This window comes from Carassius gibelio, chromosome B15 (assembly GCF_023724105.1).
Source record: "Carassius gibelio isolate Cgi1373 ecotype wild population from Czech Republic chromosome B15, carGib1.2-hapl.c, whole genome shotgun sequence".
NCBI lineage: Eukaryota > Metazoa > Chordata > Actinopteri > Cypriniformes > Cyprinidae > Carassius > Carassius gibelio.
Genome location: NC_068410.1, coordinates 2,070,784 through 2,091,222, shown reverse-complemented (window position 1 = coordinate 2,091,222; position 20,439 = coordinate 2,070,784). Strand labels below are relative to the sequence as shown.

General features: G+C 34.0%; 2 protein-coding genes and 1 long non-coding RNA gene across 4 annotated transcripts in view; 2 read left to right on the top strand and 1 right to left on the bottom strand.

Moving 5' to 3' along the window:
- The first annotated feature begins 1,908 nt into the window (after positions 1-1,908).
- Positions 1,909-6,566, top strand: hspb12 (heat shock protein, alpha-crystallin-related, b12). The gene is made up of 4 exons (XM_052576283.1): positions 1,909-2,070; positions 3,821-3,922; positions 4,762-4,904; positions 5,931-6,566. Exons 1-4 carry the CDS (start codon positions 1,941-1,943, stop codon positions 6,075-6,077), a joined length of 522 nt encoding a protein of 173 aa, XP_052432243.1. The 5' UTR covers positions 1,909-1,940; the 3' UTR covers positions 6,078-6,566.
- Positions 2,299-3,812, top strand: LOC127972632 (uncharacterized). The gene is made up of 3 exons (XR_008157131.1): positions 2,299-2,832; positions 2,921-3,008; positions 3,185-3,812. It is a non-coding gene; the product is annotated as an uncharacterized LOC127972632 (long non-coding RNA).
- A 455-nt stretch (positions 6,567-7,021) lies between the features above and the next one.
- LOC127972630 (chloride channel protein 2-like) overlaps positions 7,022-20,439 on the bottom strand; it is a 56,379-nt gene continuing 42,961 nt past the window's right edge. Inside the window, exons 17-24 of one of the 2 annotated variants that reach the window (XM_052576281.1) lie at positions 20,094-20,284; positions 19,891-20,002; positions 18,476-18,543; positions 18,274-18,339; positions 13,838-13,876; positions 13,258-13,362; positions 12,549-12,635; positions 8,373-11,555 (exon numbers count right to left, since the gene is read on the bottom strand). In XM_052576281.1, the coding sequence (XP_052432241.1) occupies positions 11,349-11,555; positions 12,549-12,635; positions 13,258-13,362; positions 13,838-13,876; positions 18,274-18,339; positions 18,476-18,543; positions 19,891-20,002; positions 20,094-20,284 (875 nt within the window). In that variant the 3' untranslated portion in view covers positions 8,373-11,348. Of the gene's footprint in view, positions 11,556-12,548; positions 12,636-13,257; positions 13,363-13,837; positions 13,877-18,273; positions 18,340-18,475; positions 18,544-19,890; positions 20,003-20,093; positions 20,285-20,439 lie in introns of both variants that reach the window. The other variant, XM_052576282.1, reaches the window with a different exon arrangement.

The following is a 20,439-nucleotide window of genomic DNA, read 5'->3' as shown; positions in this document are numbered from 1 at the left end:
ATCAAGAATGTATTTATTTTATTTTTTTTGTATTTATTTGATAAAAAAACTGAATAAAACTTTAATATTATAAAATATTATTTCAAATTCTAATATTGGTTTTCTGTTTTAATACACTTTAAAATATAATATATTTATATGATGCGCAGCTGTATTTTCAGCAAGACTGGAGGAATGATGCTGAAAATTCAGTTGTGCATTTCAGAAAAAAATTATATTTTAAAGTATAATAAAATAAATAATGTAAATTTAGATCGCAATAATATGTGTGTGTGTGTGTATATATATATATATATATATATATATATGTATAAAATGATACAATTACATCTTATTTCTATTTTTCCTGAATTTATCTTTATATTACTATTTTCACCTTTTTATTACTTTCTGTATTTCATTTTAATTTAATTGTTATTTTTTCTTTTTTTGTTGTTTGTTTATTTACTTAGCCATTTTTCCTTGTTTTTAATCAAATTAATTAATATTATTTATAAGGCTTGAAAGTAAAGTTACATTTGACTGTTGAAACCATGAAGACACAAACCTGCAACATTTTAAATATAAAAATACATATTCTTTAACAGTATTTAGATAGTGTGTGTGTGTGTGTGTGTGTGTGTAGCTGTTTTCTCGGCATATCACTTTCAATCTCTCTCATCTCACTCTTTCTCCTTGTCATTGTCCTTTATCTCGACTCTTTTTCACTCTGTCTGTGTAGATTAGCTCTTTTTAAGGTTAAACGCTATAAAAAGCGTCTTAAGTTGTCTGTCACTCCATGCTCTGATTGGCCGGATGCTGCCCATTGTGTGATGCACATTTAACCGTCCAATCGCGTCGCTGGACTGTGACGGAGTGAAGGCCCCCTTCTGCTGACACTTTCCCGGGGCCAGAGACGACATTGAGTGTGTGTGTGTGTGTGTGTGTGTGTGACGTGAGGTTAAGTGTCTATAAATAGACAAATATTGACCTCCTCTCTAAAATCAGCAGTCAGGACGTCATTGTATGTGTGTGTGTGTGTGTGTGTGTGTTAAACATGCATTTGTCTCTTAATTAGATCGGTTCACGGGTCTCTGCAGGTTTGTGTGTTCTGGAAATGACTCTCTCAGTGGACTGAAGTCTCTCATTCAGCGCTTAATTAGTCTTTCTTCAGTCCCTCGATATGAACGTGCCGTACTTCACAGTCTGACTCCACACCTTTCCTTTTGTTTTTGTTTTAAGGAATATTTGACTGCTTGAATAGTTTTCACTCTTTTAATATCAGTTTTTGTTTTTGCATCTTGTTTGGGTTCTAAATAAAGTTCTAAATAAAGTAAAAAAAAAATTGTATTTATTACGTTTCTGTCTGGATATCTTATATATATTGAAAATCATAATCACTGAGTGTTGAAAATATTGAAGAGCAAACCTGTATACATTCATAAACAAACTTAAAAAAATGTATAGTTATAAAAGCAGTAAATATATGAATTGATAAATAAATAGTCTGAATTTATTTTTTGTATTACTTTTGCCCTTTATTGTTCTCTGTATTTATCAAAAAAGAATATATATATATGCATTTTTTACATTTCTTTATGCTTTTTTTTGAAAGAGCAAACAAACAAAACAAAAACAAATCGGATAAATAACAACAAAATAAAATAAACAATCATCTTTTTATCACTTAATCACTGGCTGGGTTTTCTTGTAGTTCTTGTAGTGTTTCAGTAACAGATGTTTGATAATTGTGTTGTATGTATTTTCAGCTGTTTATCTGAGTGTGATTGTGTGGGGTCTCCCGCTCGTTTGGAGAAGTTTTCCGTGTCTTATCTGTCGGACCGTTACTCCAGGAGTGGATTCCAGGAGCCTGGCCTTTTATGGAGCAGTCCGAGAGGCCAGACATCCCACAATGCAGTGCAGCAGCTCTCTATATGTAGGCAGAGAGCGAGCGTGCTCCTATGTCCTGCATCATGGCGTGTCGTTACAGCACGAGCTCCGTCCGCTCCTCCAGCGCCGCTCGACTGCACAGCTGCTTCAGAGAGGAGTCCTCCATCGGCTCCGTCACCGACCAGTCCTCCTGCTGCCACGGTAACAACCGGCCTCGAAGGTCTCTAAGGCCATCCTGAGTCTTTTATGGGTTACCAAGGTGACTGAGTGTTTTATAGGTTACCTTGGTGATTTAAAAGCTTTGGTAGGTTACCATAGTGATTTAGAATCTTTGATGGGTTACCAAGGTGACTGAGTGTTTTATAGGTTACCTTGGCGATTTGAAAGCTTTGGTAGGTTACCATAGTGATTTAGAATCTTTTATGGGTTACCAAGGTGACTGAGTGTTTTATAGGTTACCTTGGCGATTTGAAAGCTTTGGTAGGTTACCATAGTGATTTAGAATCTTTTATGGGTTACCAAGGTGACTGAGTGTTTTATAGGTTACCTTGGCGATTTGAAAGCTTTGGTAGGTTACCATAGTGATTTAGAATCTTTTATGGGTTACCAAGGTGACTGAGTGTTTTATAGGTTACCTTGGCGATTTGAAAGCTTTGGTAGGTTACCATAGTGATTTAGAATCTTTTATGGGTTACCAAGGTGACTGAGTGTTTTATAGGTTACCTTGGCGATTTGAAAGCTTTGGTAGGTTACCATAGTGATTTAGAATCTTTGATGGGTTACCAAGGTGACTGAGTGTTTTATAGGTTACCTTGGCGATTTGAAAGCTTTGGTAGGTTACCATAGTGATTTAGAATCTTTGATGGGTTACCAAGGTGACTGAGTGTTTTATAGGTTACCTTGGCGATTTGAAAGCTTTGGTAGGTTACCATAGTGATTTAGAATCTTTGATGGGTTACCAAGGTGACTGAATGTTTTATAGGTTACCTTGGCGATTTGAAAGCTTTGGTAGGTTACCATAGTGATTTAGAATCTTTGATGGGTTACCAAGGTGACTGAGTGTTTTACAGGTTACCTTGGCGATTTGAAAGCTTTGGTAGGTTACCATAGTGATTTAGAATCTTTGATGGGTTACCAAGGTGACTGAGTGTTTTATAGGTTACCTTGGCGATTTAAAAGCTTTGGTAGGTTACCATAGTGATTTAGAATCTTTTATGGGTTACCAAGGTGACTGAGTGTTTTATAGGTTACCTTGGCGATTTTAAAGCTTTGGTAGGTTACCATAGTGATTTAGAATCTATGATGGGTTACCAAGGTAATTAAGTGTTTTATAGGTTACTATATAGATCAAGAATCTTTCATGGGCTACCAAAGTGATTGAGAGTTTTTGAAGGGTTACCAAGGTGATCAAGAGGTTTTTTTATATGGGTTAGCATAGTGATATGAATCTTTGACAGGTTACCAAATAATTGTTTTTTGTAGGTTACTAAAGTGATCAAGAATGTTTATTGGGTTTCCATGGTAAGTGATTGTTCTGAAGGTTACAAAGGTAATTGAGATAATTTTTATGGGTTACCATGGAGCTTGAGAAGCGTTGATAGGTTGCCATGGTGATTTAAAATCATTGATGGGTTACCATGGTAATTACTTGTATTATAGGTTACTAAGGCAATCAAGGATCTATGATGGGTTACCTAGATAATTCACTGTTTTATAAGTTACTAAGGTGATCGAGACTTTTCATAGGTTACTATGGTGAGAATCTTTGATGGGTTACCATGGTAATCAAGTGGTTTGTGGGTTATTAAGGTGATCGAGATTAATTTATGGGTTACCAAGGTGACCGAGAATGTTGGATAGGTTACCAAGGTACTCAAGAAAGATACTTTATGGGTTTCTAAAGTGATTGAGAGTCTTTAATAAGTTAAAAAAGTAATCAAGTGTTTTATAGGTTACCAAGGTGATGAAGAGGCCTTTGGAGGTAACCATGGAAACCATCAGTACAGCCGAGCAGAACAGCAGGTCGACTGGAGCCTCGGCGATAACATTCATGGTAAGAGGAGAGTTTCTGAAGTTTACCAAGATCCAAGAGTTAATCGTTTGTTTTTGTGGAGGAAGAAAGTTAGTGAATATCAAGCTGTTGGCAGAACTAAATCCTGTAAATCCTGACACCGCTGATTATCATTTATGAGGATCATAACTCAGCTGGTTTTTATGTGAGCATTATTTCAGATGTTACTCCTGATGCTGGTTTAGAACATGAATGAATGAGAATGAGAGCTCAGATCAATGATGAATTTTATATGATTTGGACATGGACATGGGAAATAAACATATGCCCTATAATAAAATAAGAAGTTTATTTACTTTAACCATAAAGTACAATGCAACAGAGTGGATCTATCATTCAAAATATTTTTCCTCTGGTTTAAAAAATATATAAAAAATATACAGTTTCACAAAACTTCTGTGGCCTCCAGAATATTTTGATATATTAATACATAAACATGCATCGTGTTTATAGCTTTATTTATTCCAGCTTCATTTGTTCTTTTGTATCTCAACACTTAATAAAAAAGCAACAGTTTTAACAAAAATGCTGTTTAAAATTTTATTTTACACATTGCTCGTTTCTGCTTCTTCTTCGCTGTGTTTCGGTCCGGAGATTATGTCTCTTTCAGAAGATGTGTAACAGCGCCTCCCAACGTATAACAAGAGTTATATAGAGACTCAGAGCTACATATCTATTTTTACGAATTTTTCTTGTAGTGTTTATTTTAACACTGGATTGCACAATCAGCATCCAGAACCACGTGGATGGTTTTATATAATGCACAAGTTGGATGATCTCTTCTCCTGTTTATTTCTAATTTCTCCGCATCTACGTTTGAGGTCGCGGTGGTTCCGGTTCCGGTGTGGGCGTGGTCAGAGCGATGGGCGACAGCTACTTCCTGTCTGCAGACGTGAGTGGGTTCGAGCCTCATGAAGTGGTGCTGCTGGCCTATAATCAGTGTGTGGTTATTCACGCAGAGAAGGTACGTGTGATTTATTATATAATTAAATATATTTAATGTATAAGCACAACATATTTTTCTTAAAATATATATAGATGCATGCATACATACACAACTCAAACATACATTACTTAAAAACGTTTATTTTGGATGTGATTAATCATTTGACAGCACTAATACTAAATAAAGTTAGTGCCATTTTTGGAATATATAAGTATACAGTATACACTATACTACAATGTTTTTGTGATATATATCATATAAATATGTGTGTGCTATATCATAGAGAAACTACTATAGTTTTTATCAATGTTTTGAATGTTTTTATGTTTTCATTTTCATTTTTAAAGCAACTTTGTTGTGTTTTGTAATTATTATTAATATTATTATTTTAAATCTGTATAATTTAATTAAACTAAATGAAAAAGGAAAAATGTTGCCTGTGCAAGTAGTTTAAATAATAATGTATTATTATTTAAGTGTCCATTTGAATTTTATAATTATCTTGATGTTTTTTTTTTATCAGTCTATATAGTTTTTATTCATTTTGTATTTTATTTTAAGTTATTTTAGTACAAGTTAAACTTATTGAAAATGAGAAATGCAACTTTTTTTTAAACATTTTATGGGTTTTGTTTTAATTTACACACAATAATCCTGGTGTGCGATACAGTCCATAGCATATGAATTTTCTGTTTGCATGATGAAATACCTAATTGAAGTATGCATTTTTATTTTATTTTCATACATCTATATATTTTTATTTATTTGAAAGAAATTCTTACTTTTATTCATCAAGAATGCATTCCCTTGATCAAAAGTGACAGAAAAGTCACTTATATTTACAAAACGGTCTATTTCTGTTTCAAATCAATGCTGTTTTTGTGAACTTTGTTCATTTGTGACTCCTGAAAAATAAAAATGCATGAGTTTCCACAAAAAATATTGTGCAGCACAAAGGTTTTCAACATTGCTAATAATCAGAAATGTTTCTCAATCATCATATTAGAATGATTTCTGAAGATCATGCTTCTCTGTCTGTTTCAGACGGCCGCTGATGGGACCGTTGCGGGCCGGTTTACCCATAAATCTGTGCTTCCCGCAGACATGGACCCGTTATCTGTGAGCAGCTCGCTGACCGCAGACAGGATGTTGATCATCAGCGTCAGACGCAGAAAATTAACTCACCTCTGACCTTCCGGGATCTCAACACTCCAGCCGTTAAGGATTTATTTGTATTTTTCACCATGTCCCTTTAATCCATATTCTTCCATTTCTGATATTATCTAATCTGACTTTATTTTCTGTAGTGTATTTCAATATTGGAAACACTTCAGCAATATTGTAAATGTCATTCCAATGAAGTTATGTAATTCTGACTCTTGATGGAGAATATGAATTGCATTGCAATAAATACACACTGCAATACATATTTTATTAATTATGATTGCTTGTTGATTAGCCACTGCAGAAAACATAAAGTTTACGCAAGTAAAATTAATGTATTTTATTTGAAAACTTTTCAGAGTGATGTTTTTGTTCTAAATAAAAATATAGGTTTTTCTAGACCTCTCACTTTGCCACAACATTTTTTTGAAGCATGAATCTCATGAAACATGAATTTACTTTTCCATCTGAAAGTGAAAATCTAGGCAAGTAAAATTAATTTATAATGTTTGAAAACCTGCGTTGTTTTGTTTTAAATAAATTTGTAGGTTTCTTAAATTTGGACCGTGTTTGAGCAATCATGAGAATTAAATTCCATCATACAGTAATTCTCTGATTATTTGTTCGTAAAAAAATTATGCAATGATATATTGGCATTAAATTTCAGATCAATATTGAGAAAAATATATGGAAATTTTGCATAATTTTTTTTTTTTGAGAATGCCAAACTGCTGATGGTTTTAATTGAAAAATATTAAGTTATGTCCGTTTTGTTCTTTTGGTCCAGAATGTAAAAAAGCATTCAAATTGAATAAATGCTTTATGATGTTTAAAATCAAAACACATTTACTTTTAAAAAAAATTTATTAAAAATAATATATATATTGCTTCTCAAGATGCATCTTGATTTAAGAATGTTTAGATATTTATACTGTAAAACAAGACATTTTCTTAAAAATAATCTCCACATAAACCCATGGAATGTTTTAATTCTGGTTAAAAACAAACAAAACATGTTATTGCACAAATACATTATCCTCCAAAGTCTGAAAACATCAAAAATATACAAAATAAAATAAAATCACGGTTGATCTACTTTGTTGATCACATGTAAGATTGTTAATAAATATGATTCTCAGAACAACATAATGAAATGAAAAGGACCACAGCATATTTAATAAAGCAGATTTTGCTCTTTTGGTCCGAGTGTATTATAATATTAATAAAGTCATTTCAGAGATGAGACTGGCACCATTTTTGGACAAAAAACACAAAACATTCTCTGAGATGCAATTAAAACGTTCCCACAACGTTCGGTCAACGTTTCAAAGATGGGAGAAGAAAAACCATCACATATTCCTAAACAGAGATATTGTCTGAAGAAGACAAAAATGACATTGAAATACAAATATAAGAACACACTAATGGCAAAAAGAAGAAAATATTTAAGTTAATATGATATTTTATAAATATATTAAAATCTGTAAATCTACATGAATCAACAGAAATAAGCCTCTTCTCCACCGGCGAACAGATTAAAGCTTATTGGTCAGATTTGTCAGTTGAGAATCAGAATTAAATAAATTAATTTTAGTTCCAAATTAAAATGATCAGCTGATGAACAGAAACGGTTATAAATCACAACAAACACATTTACAACAATGAATAAAATACTCTCAGATTTCACTTTTGTTCTGTTCGGATGTTGTTCGTGGAAATGCATGAATATGTTTGCAGATGAATCTCACAAAACCGATCAAGGTTTACCTTATTTTACCATCAAATCAAAAGAGAGAAATAAAAAAATAATATTAAGTCTAAAGAAAATGCAACCTAGGACCAAAAATTATTAGTATTTATTTAAGTATTTATAATTATGTTTGGTTGCATTTGTTATTTTTGAAGTTTCAATATTCTCTATCATTTAAAATCCCATTACGTGATAATAATAATAATAATAATAATAATCATCATGATACAAATTCATCAAGAAGTCACAATACTTTTGTGAATTTTAAATGCTTTCTTTTCCTTCATTTTTTTGCAATGTAAGAATATCATAATCATCAACACAGGGAAATAAGAAATTATATTTTACCTAAAGAAAATATACCCTACTTTAAGGACAACAAAGACATTTTTCATAAAAAAATAAAAAAAAGTATTCAAATGATGTATTTATACATTGTAGTTGATCTGTTACTTTTGAATTCATTTAAATTATCATTACAAATTATATATTTATTACTAGTGCTTAATTACTTTTTCAATAATAATTTAAATGAAAATCATAATAGAGAAAAAATAATATTTAGTCCACTTTTAGAACCATTAAATATATATTTTAAATTAAAGTTATATTAATAAAATTATCTATATACAATAGCTATCTGTTGTTTTTGTATTTTCCATTATGCTCAATGATGATTTTAATTTGCAATCTCATAAAAAAAAAAAAAAAAAGTTTATTTTGGCTAAGTAGAATTCAAATAAAAATTATCATTGAGCATAACAAAAAATTACAAAGTATAAAAAATATAGAAATCTTATATACATGAGTAAAACATCCAAACACATTATTGTAATAAGAATTGAGATTAAAAATATGAAACTTGAAAAAAAATGATTTCACTATGCAAAAAAAAAAAAAGAAAAGAAAGAAAAAGGCTCAAAATAATTGGTTTTTAATACGAGCTTGATGAGTTCTCGACAAGTTTTGTGAAATTCATCATCATTCAACATATACATTTTCGAAAAACACAAAGTTGTTGTAAAAGATCGGAAAATAAAAAGAAAGAAAGAGACAGAAAGAGAGATTTTAATGTCGGATTTGTGTGTTTTCCTGCAGCTTTATGCTCAAGTGCTTAACCGATCAAAAAGGGCATCGTATTCTCCTCGATCAATGGAGACCAGTGGGAAGGACTTGGAAACCTCCCAGCCTCGCCATTCATTTGCTCATAATTTCACTACTGTCAATTCAGATGTTGTTGCTGTGCTGAATGCTGACTGTGATTGATTTCACTGTCCTCAGTGCAAACATGAAAAAAATAAATGTGCCAAATCGTTCAAAAAGGCACGTTTAGTGTCATTTCCAATAGAGAAAGCAATACAAAGTGCACATCCTTATGTAAGAGTCTGCATGGGCGAGATCAAATTCGAGGGGTTTGACTTCAAACGCCGACTGAATCTCATGTTGGAGATTCTGCAAGAGGAAAAAAAAAAAAAAGTCTGAAAGAGTTTAGGAAAAAAAAGAAAAAAAGAAAATCACTCCCACTCCGTCTCCTTCCATCGCTCTGTTCTCTCTGGCACCCACTGCGTCCGCCTACAGATCTGCTTTATATAGAGGAAAATCTAATGCCCACCCGCGAAAACACACACAGATGAAGAGCTCTGAAACAGGGAATGAAAGATAATATCTGAAAGGTAAAAGATTGTGAGGTGGGAAAAAGCATAATTGCAAGAAATAAAGTAAATTGCAAGATTGCTAGCTGTCAGTTGCGAATAAACAATCATAACTGCGCAAAAAGTCATACAGTAGTTGCAAAAAAACGTAACTGCAAGCAGTCAGTTGCGAATAAAAAGCCATAACTGCAAAAAAAAAAAAAAAAGTAATAGTTGCAAGAATAAAAGTCTTACTAAAAAAGGATCAACAAAAAAAGCCATGATTGCGGAAAAAGTCTACTGAAAGTAAAAGTGTCATAATTGTGAAAAAAAGCCTTAATTGCAAGAAGAAAAGTCGTACTTGTGACGGAAAAAGTCAATTGCGAAAAAAAAAAAACTATTACAGAAAAGTCATAATTGTGAGAAAAAAAAAAGTCAATTGTGGGGAAAAAGTCAGAAATGCAAGAAGTTAATTGCGAATAAAAAGTCATAACTGCGAAAAAAAAGTCAGATGCAAGAATAAAAGTAATACTTAAAGCTGCGGTAGGGAACTTTTGACGCTCTAGCGGTTAATAAACAGAACTGCTTGCGTCTTGCGGAAGAACATCGTAGCCGGAACTACTTCTCTCTGTTTATGTCTATGAAGAATCACAAAGGTACTGGGTTACTCCGCCGCGGTATCCCCGAAGCAATCTAAAATAGTCCGAATATAAACACTTATTATAGGTGCACCCTAGTGATTCAGGACAAGCCAAAAACACGGACACTGGGAGGAGCCAGAGGAGCTTGATTTTTTCAAAGATTATCTGTCTCATATTCTACTGTCAGGACATAATGACAGGTTTAACAAATATGTAAAAAATATATTTTTTTTAAAAGTTCCCTACAGCACCTTGAAGTATAAGCTTGCAAAAAGGTGAACAATTTCCAGTAAATTTAGGAAACATTGCAGACATTTTAGAAACTTTACAGGATTTGTTGGAATCCTCCAGGGATTTTTGGAAAGTTTTCGGAAATTTAACGGAAATTTTACACCCCTTTGCGACCCTACTTGCGTTAATATTCATGACTGTGAAAAAAAAAGTCAGTTGCGAGATGAAGTGTCATAATTGCGAAAAAGTCATAATTATGAAAAAAATCATAACAGAAGTCAAAATTGCTGGGAATTTTTTTTTTGAGAAAAGTCATGTTTGCGCGAAGAAAATGTATACTTGTTAAAAAGTCACAATTGGGAGAAAAAAAGTCATGCATGTGAAAACACAAAAGTCAATCGCGAGAAAAATCTACTGTGAGAAAATCCTAATTGCAAGAAGTCATAATTGTAAGAAAAAGTTCTAATAGCGAGAATAGTTGTAACTAAGAGAAAAGTAAATTGCGAGAAAAAAAAAAACATGATTATGAGATAAAGACTAGCGAGAAAAGTCAAGAGCTAGAAAAATAGAGAAAATGCATTATTGAGAGGCAATAAATCAGAAAGGCAACGCAAGAGGAAAACTCAAAAAGTAATGATAATTTTAGAAAAGCAAGAAAAAAAAAGTCACTTGCGAGAAGTCAAAGTTGCGAGAAAAAAAGTCCATTGCAAGAAGAAAAGACCTAACTGCAGGAAAAGTCATAAGTGCGACCGCAAGAGAAAAAAAACGGAGATATAAATTCCCCAACATAAAAAACATGAGTCAACAGATGAAGTTGCAACACAGATCTTGTGCATCACATTTCTTAAATAGTGAAAAAGGGAATGATAGGTAACGTCAAAAATTAAATGATCTGTCTCTGGTCTGCAACACACACACATATAAACACACATACGCACACACACACACACACACACACTGGTGGAGCCTCGACAGAGTCCAGACAGTCCCTGATTCTCCAGAAGGGGAAGACCCGAGGGTTTTTGGATGCGAGCGTCGACTGCGGTCAATGTGACTTGTCGTCTGAGTCGGAGGCGTTGGGCTGGTGTTCTCGGGGAATGCTGATGCTGGTGTGACGATCCCACAGTTTGTGAAGCTCAGTGGCTTCGCTTTCACTGCTGGTGCCACTGGTGCCACTGTCTCTGAAACTGGCCAGCGGCGGACGAACCTTCACGCCTTTCACCGTCATCGAGCCCTCGATGGCTTTACGCAGCTACAGCGCAGATGATTAACCATTAACAGACACATCACACTGATCTGGAGTCACATTTATAATGTTACAAAAGATATATATTGCACATAAATGTTGCTCTTTCGAACTTGAACTATTCATCTGTGAATCATGAAAAATAAATGCATCACGAAAACTATGAAAATATTGGGCAGCACAACTGTTTTCAACATTGATAATATTTAGAAATGTATGGAAGCTTGTTTGCACCAAGGATAATTGCATTTCTAAAAAAAAAATAAAAAATTATATATCAGATTTGCATTTGTCACAATTGAGAGTAAAAAAATCCGGAATTGTGAGATATAAAACTCAGAATTGCACAAAAAAAAATAATTGTAAGAAAGTCGTAACTGCTGGAAAAAGTCAATAATTGTGAGAAAAATTCATCGTTTTGTGAGAAAATGCAGAATTGATAGAAAAAAGAAAAAAGTAAATGTAAAAAAAAAAGAATTCCAGAACTGTGTGGAAGCCAATTTCCACCAATGAATGAAAAAATAAATAAAAGAGTTAATCATGGCTTATATAAATTTAAAATCGCAAGATTAAAAAGTCACAATGACCTGCTGGAAACAGGCTTTCCTAGAATTGAGATATATATATAAAAAAAAAAATCATAATTCAAAACTGTAAAAAAAAAAAAAAAACGTCTTAACTGCCAGAAAAAAGTCAATTGCAAGAAAAAAACTTGCAAAAAATGTGAGAAATAAATAAAAAAAAGTTTGGAAAAAATAAATAAAAAACAGAATTGCAAGAAAAAATTACAAGAAAGTACATTGTGAGAAAAAAAAAGTACGATAATTGTAGGATATAAGACTAAGAATTACGAGAATTTTTTTTTAGATTAAAAGTCACAATTACCCTTTATTTGTGGCACAAATAAGCTTCCATAACAATGTTTGTTGAGCAGAATATTATCATGATTTCTGAAGTAATGAAGCTGAAAATACAGCTTCGATCCCATGAATCTCTCACCTCTCTCAGTGAAACTACTCCTATGAGTCTCCCAATGCTGGTGACGTAAGCGTGATCCAAACCCAGCAGAGAGAAGATGGTGTGAGTCTGTCAGAGAGACCAGAGAGCCACCGGCCAAACAAATAAATAAGTAATAATGCATAAATGGTAGTGCTTTCATGCACCAAAAACATTGCCAGTGTTGTTTTTCATGATACACTGCAAAAGGCAAATGCATAAATTAAGCTATATTCTGACCACACACATGCACACAAAACACATAAATCATTCAGTGAGTGTGTGGATAGAGATATAATGAGTGCGCATGCAAGTGTAGAAATGAGTAAGAGAAGGATGACTGGACTGCATTAAACACATTCACAGTTTGTGTGTGTGTGTGTGTGTGTGTGTGTACCACTGCAGAGCGAGTCTTAATGAACACTTTCTTTGCTCTTGCCACAAGTGAGTTTGCAAATGCACACGATAAATCCAGTGTCAGCAAATGTGTATATGTATGTGTGTGTGTGTGTGTGTGTGTGTGTGTGCAGAGCACTTTATTAAAAAGCGTCAACAGAGTTTACATTCATATACTGTAGATCCTTACCTTATACTCTCTTCAAACACACACACACCTACCTACACACACACACACATACACACACACACACACACATATACGCATGCACGCGCGCACACACCCACACCCACACACACACACACACACACACACCTTGTGCAGTGAAGTGCGCTCCACCAGCTGGAAGGGGGCGGGGTCAATCTTGCAGCTGTTGAAGTTCACCTGCTCGTCAAGCTGTTGCTCCTCCCATTCCTCAATCTGCATCCACATACAGAGACTGTTTACCTACTCTTTTTACATGTCATTTATGCATTTTTTAAATTCTTTAATGTCATCTATGTTATATTTCTTCGTCAGTGACTCTGTATTTGTGTCTATGTGGGTCTGTACATTTAAACCTCTCTCATAACATTGTAAATATAGCAATAACAAAATACTGTAATATGTAAATATATGGTAATTTGTACATTTTATCCATAACATTTTTTGTTGAGATTTCAGTTTTGTTATCTGAAGTACATCATTTATTAAGAATAAAAAGATTTGCACTTTTCAACATCAATATAGCATTTAAACAGAATGCTTTACTTTAGTTTGTCATAGTACCTTCCTTGGCATTAAAAAATAGAGAGGGTTTAAATGAAGCCTTTACATAAATTACAAACAGATTAGTAGTGTGCATCTAAACATATTTTATGAGAGGTTTTCACTATTACAGCCGCAGTGTCCTCACCTCGCCAAGAGTCATGTCATCCTCTGCGTCTGGATCCTCCTGAAACACACACACACACACACACACACACACACACACACACACACACACACACACGCTGTCACTCAGATGAAGTGCTTTGCAGTAACATTATATAAGAAACATGACAAGCCTGAATACACAAAGCCCTTTCCAGAAACTTGGGAATCTAAAAAGACTGTAAATAGAGAATTTACAGTATTCTATTTGTCCTTTTTGACATCCGAATTTGTTTGGGTGTAATATATGAGTGTGTGTTGATGGTTTGTAATGCTAATATGTTGTGTCTTCTGATCAATATCTCGGAGCGCAGCTTTGGCAGTCGACAGATAAGAGTTCCTCTTCCTCCCTCTTCATCTCTCTCATGCTAGATTTAATCGATGAGATCAGCCTGCAGTTGCACTTTTCTCTGTACAAGTATATCACACACACACACACACACACACACACACACACACACACACACAGGCGTATACATCTTTGCAGCACTCTCTATGCATTAATAAAACCTCCATCCATTAGTGCTGGTTTCTGTAGAAATGTGAGCGCAATGTAATGAGCAGACACAAGGCCTGTGGGTCTCGCTCTTTTACCACGGTAAACCACTTAATGCACAACTACCAGAGAGAGAGAGAGTTAGAAAGAGAAAGAGAGAGAGAGAGAGAGAGAGAGAGAGAGAGATATAAAAGCTTGGTAAGCATGACCTCGTCATCAGGTTCCTTAGAGGGGCCAGGAGGTTAAATCCTTCCCGGCCCCCCTCTATACCCTCTTGGGACCTGACTCTAGTGCTTAAATCACTACAGCAGGGCCCATTCAAGCCTTTGCATTCAGTTGAGCTAAAGTTTCTTTCATTGAAAACTCTGCTCCTGCTTGCACTGGCCTCCATCAAGAGGGTAGGGGACCTGCATGCATTTTGGGTCGTCGATTTGTGCCTAGAGTTTGGTCCGGCTGACTACCAGGTAATTCTGAGGCCCGGCCTGGCTACGTGCCCAAGGTTCCCACTACACCCTTCAAAGACCAAGTGATGAACCTGCAAGCGCTGCCCCTGGAGGAGACAGACCCAGCCCTGGCTTTGCTCTGTCCTGTCGGAGCACTGAGGTGCTACGTAGACCGGACACAAAGCTTCAGGACCTCAGACCAGCTCTTTGTCTGTTACAGAGGCCGGGAGAAGGGGAGTGCTGTCTCTAAATAGAGGATGGCCCTCTGGATTGTGGATGCCGTAGCCCTGGCTTTTCAAGCACAGGGTGTGCCCTGCCCATTCAGGTTGTGAGCTCACTCAACTAGAAGTGTTGCATCCTCCTGGGCACTGGTTCGTGATGCCTAGTTGGTGCCTAGAGTCCGTGTTTCCCCGGCAGACTTCTGCCTTCCCAAGGGGGGTTTAATCCCCTCAAATTTCTCCATATACACCTAAACAGATGCTATATGTTTATTTGGGGAGGATGGGGTTTCCCAGTGTTGTCCTTCGGGAAGGATGGGGTTTCCCAGTGTTGTCCTTCGGGAAGAATGGGGTTTCCCAGTGTTGTCCAATCTCACCCAGTGAGGTAGTGCTTTGACAATGGTGAGTTGACCTACTTGTTCCAAGCCCCAGTCTACACCTAATAGGGGCACAGGCAGCTCGCAAAGGTAAGTGGAAGGTGAAGCACCCGTGGCGCTTTGGTAGGGATCACAATCAAAAGGGAAGGTCTCCAGCTCGGCTCCTCAGTGAAAAGCAGGTTTGCATTGCACTTGCTGCCTTCTTATACTCACACTGTGATCAGCGGCAGCTGGATGAAATAATTGCATGCCAATGTGCATTGGCTCATTTAGTTTACAGTCGAAGTAGATTGGTCTATCGAAGCGATATCCAAATATATAAAAAATATATATATAATAATTGAAACAAATCTGTTATTTTTGATAACAAAATCAGAAAACAAAGTAGCAAGAACTAACATAGTTAACTAATGTTAACAATTGGAATCCTACAGTAAAATTTCACCGTAATCTATGAGTGAAAACAATTTTAACTTAAAAATAAGTAAAATAAATATAACGTTAAATAATATAATATTAGTTAGAAATTATTTTTAAAAAATAAAATGAGATTTTTTTTTTTTTTGCACTGACCATTTCTATAATACTATATATTTTTATTATATTATATTATATACTTTAATATTGGAATTGTTGGCACAAAATTTTTTTTACATTTGCATGCCTTTCTTACTTAAAAAAATAAATTAAACATACATAATATTTGACCCTCTAACTTTAACACTCACTACTCTAATTCTATTCTTTAAAAAATCTAACTACCTTTCTAATCTTTTTGTATTCTATTTTCTTTTCATTTATCATGCAATTGTATATATATGTGTGTATGTGTAAAGACCTCTAACTAGCTTGCTCTATTCTTTTATTTTTTATTTTTTATTCTATTGGTTTTCTTTTTATTTATTATATTATTTAAAATCCCATGCTACGTGTACTGTGTTAACCTAACTGAGACTTGTTATAGCACATATATATCATTGCTCTTTTTGGATAAAAGCGTCTGCTAAATGAATAAATGTAAATGTAATGTAAATGTACATAATTCGGCCATTTATAACAACCATATCAAGTAATTAAATAGAAAATTGTAAAATAATAAGAGAGAAAACCATGCAATGTTTTTCCATTTGTTTTGCACTGTCCATTTCCATAATATTCAGTGCAAAATAACAGAAAAAAAACAACAACAACAATAATACGGTATGGCTTTCTCTTTTTTTGTATATATTTTTAAACACACGTAATTACGTTGTTCTGACAGTAAAATGGGCCAGAAGCATATAATATGGATTTCTGTTGCTGTTGAAGAACTGTGATGAAGCTTCAATCATTATGGAGCCATTATGCTGTTAATATACAGTACGTTCATCATGCTACAAAGTAGGCAAATGCGTCTCCATAGCAACTGTGTGACATCATCACACATGACACACTAGTTCAGCTTTCAGAAATATATTTGCACAAACAATGTGGATTCATTTACACAAGATGTGGGTCATTCAACAGCTGCACTGACTGACGCTAGAAATCATTCACAGAGAAATATAGGCAACATTAACTAACAACCAACAATACATTTGCTACAGTATTTATTCACCTTTGTATAAAGTATACTTAATTTCACATAACCGCAAGTAACTTTTTAATAGCGGTATATACAACTATACAAATACAAAGCAAATATACACAGCATTTTTACATTCATAAACAGAATATGTGAAATGAATTTAATTTAATCTATAAAGCGGTTTAAAAGACCATAAAAGTGTCATTATTCAACATAATTTAGTAAAAAATAAATTCAAAGAAATTTCAATGTATTAGTAGATGTTAAAATTAATATTAAATAAAACTGATATTAACAAATGCTTTAGTATTTGTCATTGTTAATTCATGTTTAATAATGAAGATAATTAATTTTAACAAATGGAAACGTACTAAAAAGTAAAAAAAAAAAGATAAGATAAGTATAATATAATATAATACATAAAAGTCTATATTAATGCAGAATTTTGGAAATTAATTTTGGAAATTAAAGAGTTACTGTATATGAGAATAAATTTACATGCGTCTAATTTTGTAACATTTTAAAATTAAAAGAGCTGCAACAATGACTAGTAACTCTGAAATTGTATTAACATTAATAATGATATTTATTAAGAATTAATTTTTATTTTATTTATTCACATTGTGTTTATTTAATTATTCATTAATATGAATCAGATGTAATATTTAGCTATTCAAAAATTAGATATGATATTCAGATATTCAAATCAAAGCTCTTTGACACTTTTTATCTATTATGAAGTAAATAAATGAAGCAGATACAAAGAAAAGAGAGAAATCCACACTGACTTTTAATAAAAAACCTCAAATGTGTGTCATATAGGTTAGGAGTGACAAGAGGGTGAGTAAATGATGACAGGATGATTTTTTAGGTGAGCTATCCTTTAAAGTTTAAGATCTAAACTCTAAGTTTTATATGAAGTGAGCGAGACTAGTGTTATAGGACACAATCATTCATTGGCCCCGCCCACTTCTCATGCAACTCACAATGATTGGCCAGTTCATGCTGATGATTGACAGCTACGCATGCTTGGCTTGCCTCCAATGTTCCTGCTAGATTACACTCTTTCTGACCTTTAACCCCGGTCCAGTGCAGACCGATCAAAACAATGAAACGGAGTTTAATGTTTATCGCACAATTAAAAAACAATATTGTCTACCTCTACTGTAAAATTCCAGTGATTCTCTATTTGTGCACTCAGCGGTTCTGCAGGTCAAAGGTCAGGAACAGGAATGAGGAAGGCGTTTATGATAAGATGATGTCAGATGATGACATGATGATTTAACGAGCCCGTTTTTTAATTAATAGCGGCTCTTACCAAGACCGAAATCCTGACGCGTTTGGGCCTGAGGTCAGGAGCCACTGTGTGCTCCACGTTATTATTCTTCCGTAAGGGAAACACAACACAAACAACAAAAACTTCATACGATTACCCTCATATAAACATAAACGTGTGTGTGTGTGTGTGTGTGTGTGTGTGTGAATGTGTGTGTGTGTGTGTGTGTGTTAGAGTGTCTCACCTCCATTGCATCAGTCTGAGGTCGAGCACATAACAGATTCTTTAAGCCAATGCCAGAATCATGAGGACCTGAAATACACAGATAACACTCACAATTTACAATACAATACAATACAATACAATACAATACAATACAATATAATATAATATATAATACGTGCTGTTAAACAATTAATCACGATTAATTACATCCTTAATTATTCATGTACTGAGTATATTTATTGTGTATGTATTAATACAAACACATGATATGTTGAAAATATGTTGTTTATATATTAAATATATTTCTAATTGTACACATATGTAAATATATTCTAAATATATACTGTATGTGTGTATATTAATATATGCATAAATATACACAGTACACACACATTATGTACACAAAAACTTTTATTTTAGATGTGATTAATCGTTTGACAGCACTAAATAATATATAATATAATATAATATAATATATCTTTAAAAAAACTTTTAAAAGCACAAAAAAATTCACCTTTATGCAATCCAGTGGTATAGATATTTTATATAAAAAATAATAATAATCAAATTACTATCCAAACTCATTTATGTTTTGTCTCTTCTTAAAGGAGACAATCAGGAGATTGCTGAAGTAAAAGCATAAAAAAAAATTTAAACGTTAAAATTTATAGGAGATGAAATGTACTGTAGTAAAAAAAAAATTGTTAATTTATAAAATACATTTTTACATCTGGAATCTAAAGTTACATTTAAAAATATGATAAAATTGCTAATTAAGTTATGTTCCGAAGTTGAAGTTGATATCGTAAAAACTAAAAAAAGTACTATTTTCATAGTAACGCAATGTCTGATTACAAAATCGTTTTCACAGGATGAATTGAGTGTTTAAGCTTTTAGGATGATTACTGTAATATGTGATGTGAGGGGGAAAAGTCATAAAAATAAGTGCTAACGGAACGCAACAGCCACCAGTTTGCTTTATTTCAGTGGCAGAAGATTACAGCGTTTCACTAGATTTGTAGTGAGTGTGTTTTTATAAGACACAATTAATAAGTTTTCACTAAAGCTGGAGATTTCCTTCCAAATAAAGCTTAAAGTGCAGAATGAATAACTTAAAGCTAGCGTTTTAAAATTCAATGCAGTCCAAATTCAAAATACATTTTTTTTTGTTTTATTAGTTAAAATCATGGGATGCAGCTCTTAATTTTGAACTCTTAAAGTACATTACATAGAATAATTTAACTTTAATTATTTTTCGAATTCTTCACGTCTTTAGTTTTTTTTATCACAATAAATATCGTATTGTGGATTTGTATCTTGATATCGTATCGTGATATCGTATCGTGATATCGTATCGTGATACCGTATTGCGAAATTTTGATATTGTTACATCCGTGTTTCCACAGATAAGTAAAAGTGTGTGTGTGCCATTACTTGTGGGGATCTCGATGTTTTTCTCTGCAGTAGATGTCCTCTTCAGCGCAGGTTTGAGAGGTTTAGGTGAAATGGGACGGGTCGGTGTGAACGAAGACTCTTCTGTGGAGATCTGCACTCACAAACAGAGATCACGTCTCAGAAATGAAGAAAACAGTGTGTGGAGTCAGACGAGAGAGTCAAGTAAACGTTTGCCCTCTGACCTGGAAGCGAACCTCGTGGTTGACCTTTTGACCCCCCTCCTCGCTGCTGGGAGTGCTGATCACAGACACGCGTTTTCTCTCGGCGTCGGTGCGATCGCGTATGAACTCCAGCCGGCGCTCGCGACTCAGATGCTGCGCGAGGAGCGCCTGTAACTGAGCGCGCTCAATAGAGCCCAGCAGGATCATCGACTCTAGAGAGCAGAGAGAGCAATGCTTAAACTGACCAAAAGTGACAGTAAAAACATTTATAAGGCTACTATTGCAAAGAAATGCTGTTCTTTGGAACTTTCTATTCATCTGTGAATCCTGAAAAATAAAATGCATCACAGTCTCCACACAAATATTG